The sequence below is a fragment of the Talpa occidentalis genome, unplaced genomic scaffold (genome assembly GCF_014898055.3).
Source record: "Talpa occidentalis isolate TD23 unplaced genomic scaffold, MPIMG_talOcc4v2.1 talOcc4.9, whole genome shotgun sequence".
Classification (NCBI taxonomy): domain Eukaryota; kingdom Metazoa; phylum Chordata; class Mammalia; order Eulipotyphla; family Talpidae; genus Talpa; species Talpa occidentalis.
The window spans coordinates 9,264,289-9,270,880 of NW_023605305.1; the positions used below are offsets into that span (position 1 = coordinate 9,264,289).

Here is a 6,592-nt window from a genome sequence, read left to right on the forward strand (position 1 = left end):
TTCCAGAATGTTCTGTGAATAGAACTGTAATAGTATGTAGCCTTTTGAGTCTGACCTCTTTCACTCAACTTCATGTATTGCAGTTATTGCTGAGTATTAGTCTATCACGTGGAGATTTGGTTATCTGCTCCCCAGTTAAAGGGCATTTAGGTTGTTTCTAGTTTTAATGGTTATGAATAAAGTTACTATGAACATGTGCAAAAAGGTTTTTGTGTGATCATAGTTTTCATTTCCCTGTGGTAGGTACTGAGCAGTGGAAATACTAAGTTGTGTGGTCAGTGGATATTTACCTTTTTAAGAAGTTGCCAAATTATTTTTCCAAGTGGTTGGGCCATTTTACATTCCCACCAGCAATATTTGGTATCTTTGCAGTACTTGGTATAGTCAAGCTTACCTTTAGCCATTTTTGTGGGTGTGCAGAAGTATCTCATTATGGTTTTAACTTTGTCATGTTTTTATTTGCCATCCAAGTGTCTTCTTTTGTGAAGTGTTGAAATCGTTTGCCTATTGAAAAAGTTGCTTTTCTTATTGCACGTTTCCCTCATAATTCGAAAGTAGAACATTTCTAGGTCAGCTTTCATATGCTGAAATGGCAAAAAGTGAAGTATCATTTGCCATTAATTTTAATGGAAACATTTTTGAGCATTCCTAGACCTAAAAAATAACCTGCTAAGGAACATGTGAAATCTAGAAGTATGTTAACATGTAGTAAAGGCAGGAATGGAGTGTAAAGTAGTTCGGGGTGGTGGGGAGCTGGGTAACACCCCTCTTCCTGCTCTGCATGAACTGCTTCTAGAACAGCTGCTGCAAAACTAACGCAGAGTCACAGTATTTCTCGCTTTGTGCCTTGTTGTCATAAAAGTGAAAATCCTCTTTGGATTTATTTTGGTTAGTGAAAGCAGGTACTAATGTCGGTCTTTTGTAAAGGCAAAGTGGTCTAATGTGAATTTTCAAACAGTGAGGAGTAACTTTATTGGATTTTGAGTTCTTTATTAGATGTATGATTTCTAAATATTTTCTCACAGTTATGGCTTGTCTTTTTATTCTCTTAACAGTGTCTTTTGAAGAGCAAAATTTATCAATTTGTTCTCTTGTGGATCAGGCTATTGATGTTATATAAAAGAACATTTTACCTGAGCTGAAATCATCATAATTTTCTCCTGTGTTTTCTTTTAAAATTTAGAGCTTTAGGTTTTACATGTAAATCTACAATCTATTTTGGGTTAATTTTTGGTAAGGTATGGATCGAAGTTCATTTTTTTTTGGCATATGGATTTCAATTATTCCCTACTGTTTATCATAAAGATTGTTCTTACATTTAATTTTTTATTTCACTTTGTCTGACATCAGTTCACTCTATCTCTGGAGTCTTCATTCTGTCCCTGAATCTATGATTTTCCTTTCACTAATAGCACAGAGTTTTAGCTACTGTTGTTTTCCAGTAAGTCTGGAAGTCAGGCAGTGACCACAGCTACCTTGTCAGCATGATGGTTACTACTCTCCCCACTTGATAAGTGAGGAAACTGAGCACAATCGTGTTAGATGTTCCATGTTCAGCCTCCCTCATATAAAGAGTTAGCTGCTCAGCTCACACTCCAAACCTACCACTTCTCATCCTAGCCTCATGCTCAGAGTGTGGTTTGTAGAAATCTGGTTTGGGTTTAACTCTCAACCCTGCTTTTGTTATTTGTAACTTTAATCCCTCTGTGCCTCAATTTGCCCATGTGTAAAATGGGTGTAACATGGTACCTGCTTTATGGAGTGGGATGAAGATATACGAGTATCAGGTCAAATCAGATGAAATTGCTGGTATTTGATCATTTTTCACCAACAAAAATGGCCATTTTACATTGTTCAGCTAAATGCTAAGTAGAGGGTATGCACCCCAGAAATAGTGCATGTCACCCTCGCCATCAGTATTACTACCCCTCCAGGTGCTACATATTATTTTACATCAGGGGCTCCGATCCTGCCCCATGTGTCCTTGAATCAGGCAGCCAGCAACCGCTGAACACTTGCTGTGTGAAAAACTTTTTGTCAGGTCGCTGGAGTGTGCTGGGGCCCAATCCCTGCTCTTATGGATCGGAAGTGCCCGCCTGGTGTACAATGGGAGAAGCTTGGTGGGAAGCAGGAAATCCCAGAGTGCACCCACTAGGAAGGCCTCACAGAATGATTGGCAGCTTGGGGTGGGAAGACCAGTCCAGGTGCAGGTTACAGATGGTGCAGAGGCTTGGGAGGGGGGCCTGTGGCTTGACTCTGGGAGAACGGTGGGATGCCGTCCAGGTGATCTAGAATGCGCTCACTGATCCCCCATCCTTTCCTTTCACAGGTGGCCTGAGTTTGCCAAACATCCTTGCAGAGCCAAGTCCAGAGGCCTGTCCCTCCTCTGCCTCCACCATGTCTGCAAGGACCATTATCATCGACCACGGGTCTGGCTTTCTGAAGGCGGGCTTGTCCGGGCTGAATGAGCCCCAGATGGTCATTCCGAGCATCGTGAGCTACCTGCCATGCAGAGAGAACCCTGGCCCCAGCTCTGCCCGGAGGCGCTTGATTCTAGGCATTAGCTCTGACCACCCCGACACCTTTAGCTACCCCATACAGCGTGGCCGTGTCCTCAACTGGGAGGCTGTGGAGAACATCTGGACAGTTGTTGTGAAGAAATGTAGACGGGGGCATGAGGACTCCCCTGTAATCATCACAGAGTCCCCCTTGAGAGAGCCTGTGGACCGGCGGAAGACCCTGGAGGTAAGGGATCCTGGGGCTGACCTCACTGGGGAGTGGGGAACCGCCTGGAAGTTTGTGTTTGGACATGGCTGGGCTTCAGAAACTCTGCTTTCTAAATAATTTGCCCTATAAATGTTTTCTGAGTGTCTTGTGTGTGCCTGACACTGTATGGGGCAAAAGGGGCTCACAGAGGCTTCTCCTCAAGCAGAGGCTCAGCAGCTAAAATACTGTATAAACAGTGCTATGGGGGAGACGGGATATCTATTCGTGCATTCCGTAAATGTTCCCAGGTCATATTCTGGCCCTCAAAGAGCTTAGGTTCGGACTTGACCATAAATAAGTTAACAGATAAGAATGCCAGATAGTTGTCAACTCTAGAAACAAGATGAAATTGAGTGATAGAAGACTGGTATGGAGAGGGAGAGCCCCTTTCAAGAGGTTGATCAGGGAGGACTTCTCTGAGGAGGTGACTCAAACCAGGGAGGTTGGAACCCAGTGAACTAGGGAGGTTGCAAGAGGGAGAGAAGAAAGTGAGGTTGGCAGGAGCTGGACTCTACAGGACTGGTAGGCTGTGGGAAGTGCTTGGATTTTATCTAGATCAAGGATTAGCTGAAGCTGGCCCTCCATTTGTTTTTTTTCCCAATAAAGTTTTATTGGCCCATAGCCACGCCCATTCATTTGCATATCAGCTCTGGCAGCTTTCCCACTAAAACAGCAGAGTTGACTAGTTGCAACAGGTACTATATAGCATGTGAAGCTTAACAAAATCTACTGCTGTTGGTTCGCTAGATAAACTATATGATGTCTGGCTAGGATTTGAATTGCATACAAGCAACAAGTGATGTTTTATATCCCAAATATTGCATGGGGCATATTTATGCAAAAACATTATTTGTTTCTTATCTGAAATTTAGATCGAACTGGGCATCCTGTATTTTTATTTGCTAAATCTGGCAACCCTTCCCATTTTGCCCTTTACAGAATGTGTTCCCCAACCCCTGCTCTAAATGAATAGGAAGCTTCTGGGGGAATTTTAAGTGGGAGAGTCATATTTGATTTTCTGTTTGAAAAAGAGAATGCTGGCTTCTATTTGGGTAGTGGGGGAATAATATTCTGTATGCAAGAAGGGAGCTCCCTGCCATTGAGGGGCAATGATGGGCTGCCGAGGCGTGAGGAGGCAGGAAAGTGGTCAACAACCTTTCTGCAGGTATAGGGTCAGGATCCTGGGGTGCAGCCAGAGCTGGGAAGTGGGGCAGGGTAGGAAACTTTGGGGGTGCTCTGTAAAGCCCAGTCTAGTGGCTTGGCCAAAACCTAAATACCAAATTCCAGTTTTGTCTTGATGTTTGAGAATATTTTATTTTTAAAATTTAGACTTCACCTGCCAGGAGGAGGTGAGTCTTTCCCTCCCTCTGCTCTCTCCCTCTTCCTTCCTTTCCTGGCATTTTTGAAGCCTCACCTTTCATGGTTCAGGCTGCCAGGCTAGCCTCAGCTGTGGCCCCCCCACTTGTTGCCCCACACGATGTCAAGCTTCTCAGTGCCATTTCTGGCCATCTGACAGCCCTTCTCACCTTGCTGCCAAAATGGTCTCCTGAAACCCAAATTCTTCCTAATCCTCAAGAGCCCCCACTCCCTTGTGCCCACAGCACAGCCTCAGGGGCCCTGAGCCCAGCACCCTGGGTGCAGCCACCAGCCCCTTACAGACATCTGTCTACATTGACCTCAGTTTTTGTGTTTTGTTTTTTTTTGTGGGACCCTCACCGGTGGCCGGAGAACGAACCGGTGCTGCAGAGGCTGCGGGCAGCCCTGCAGCCCAGCGCTCAACTGCTGCGCCACCAGGGGAGGCCCCTGACCTCAGTTTTGAGAGCTGAGCGCTTAGCATAGTTCTGGGGCAAACCAACAGGTGGGCGCCCTCTGTTCAGGGACAGCACCCCTAGCCACTGCCTTCTCCCTTCTTGCAGATTATGTTTGAGTCCCTGAATGTCCCCTCCATACTCCTGGCAGACCAGCTGGAGATGTCCCTCTACGCCTCGGGCCTCCTGACCGGCGTGGTGGTCGATTCTGGCCACGGCCTGACCCGCGTGCAGCCCTTCCATCTGGGCGGCTCCGTCCGCACCGGCGGCAGGACGCTGGAGTTCGGGGGCCAGGACCTCTCCGCCTACCTCTTCAAGAGCCTCTTTCAGGAGGAGTGCAACGAGCACGACCTGTTTCAGATGGACACGGTCACCACCATTCAGATGAAGAGGTGCTTCGTGCCGCCGAGTTTTGAGGAGGCGCTGGGCCTGCACCAGAGACGGCGGGCCAGCAGGCCGGATAAGAGCAACACCTACCAGCTCCCAGATGGCACCGCCCTAGAGCTGACCGCCATGCAGCGGATGGCTCCGGAGATGTTCTTCAGCCCCCAGAGGTTTGACCTGCCAGGGCCAGGCCTCTCGCAGGTGGTGCGTGACTCCGTTGAGACCTGTGACGCCTCCGTGCAGCCGGTGCTGGCTTCCCACGTGATGGCCTGTGGCGGCAACACCCTCTGCACGGGCTTCACAAAGCGCCTGTTCAACGAGCTGACCACGGATCATTTCCCCTCCATCCAGGTCTCCATGTCGGTAGGTTCCAACAGAAACTTCAGCGTCTGGCTCGGGGCATCTGTTGTGGCTCATCTGTCCACTTATGGGTCTCAGTGGCTGACCAAAGAGGAGTATGACGAGCAGCTGCTTATGTGACCTGCGGGCTCCAGAAGGCCCCGGCTCCCCTCGGAGCGGCGCGAGCAGGTTGACTTCAGCAAGGGGGTCCGGGCAGGGGTGGGCTTAGCTGGCTTCGGAATTCTGGGTCACGAGGGATGTTTTAGAATTTTATCTTGTTTCAAGAGTGGACCCCAGCTCCTGGAGGGCTCGGGTGTCATCCCAGGAAATGGAAATGCTCCTGGGGACCTTTTATTGGGGTTCTGTCCCTGGATGCCCCCTCTGTGCCAAGGGCCACCTGTTTTTCTCAGCCTCTCCTTGGGCAGTTTCATTCGTCTGGGGGGAGTAGGTTTCACTGGGCCAGAGGGACTAGGGCCATTGGCTAGTGGTCCTGCTTATTTTTGACTAGGGGGCACGGGAGGGTGAGGATGGGGACAGCTGAATTTCTAGTCCTTTCTGGCCAGGGAGGAATTGCTAAAGGTGGGTCTGCAGTGCCCTTCCCACCTGGGCCAGGGTCTTGTTTTATATTTGCAAATAAATAACCTGTTTGGAACCAGTGCTGGCTTCTGTGATAGGTGGGTGTAGGGTGGGCAGCCCCTTGGGGAGACGTGGAGATTGTTGTGAGGACTTTGGGGGCTGATGAACAGTGGTTACTGCTGAGCAGAGTGGACAAGGACCTGGAACCTCCTTCCACTGCCTCTCATTCACCCCACTTGCCCCAATAGTTGTTTTAAATTTGAGTTTCTATTAGTTTTAACATTTATTTGATCAATATTGGAGAACCTGCTGTGAGTCAGGCCCTGTGTCAGGGTACACTGAAGTACGGAAGACGCCTGAGGGTCCTGGTTCGAAAGACCTCACTGTGTGCTGTGGGAACACAGGCTGTGGACGGGAAATGTATTTCAGATGGTGAAGCATGAGATGAATCAGATGTCACAAAGCTTTGTGATCAGGGAGGGGAGGGGTGCCTCATTCAATGGGGTGGTTTGAGATGGAGACTCCTGGGGACGGGTGGTAACTGTGCCTGCCTTCCTTGGCACCTGTGAGGTTATGTGTTCAGGTCCCCCAGTAGTTAGGAAGGGCCACATGACCCTAACACAGGTCTGGCCAGGTCAGTGTCCATCTGACTCTTAAAATAACCCCGTCAACCCGAGGGGTGCAGAGGCTCCAGTGGACAGTGGACAGCAGAGCTGAGA

General features: G+C 48.6%; 1 protein-coding gene across 4 annotated transcripts in view; it reads left to right on the top strand.

Moving 5' to 3' along the window:
- Nucleotides 1-5,940, top strand: part of ACTL8 (actin like 8) — a 49,641-nt gene extending 43,701 nt beyond the window's left edge. For all 4 annotated transcript variants that reach the window (XM_037499671.1, XM_037499672.1, XM_054691521.1 and 1 more), the window contains exons 2-3: nt 2,330-2,745; nt 4,683-5,940. In XM_037499671.1, coding sequence (XP_037355568.1) covers nt 2,398-2,745; nt 4,683-5,438 — 1,104 coding nt within the window. In that variant the 5' untranslated portion in view covers nt 2,330-2,397 and the 3' untranslated portion in view covers nt 5,439-5,940. The remainder of the gene's footprint in view (nt 1-2,329; nt 2,746-4,682) is intronic.
- The last annotated feature ends 652 nt before the right edge of the window (nt 5,941-6,592 follow it).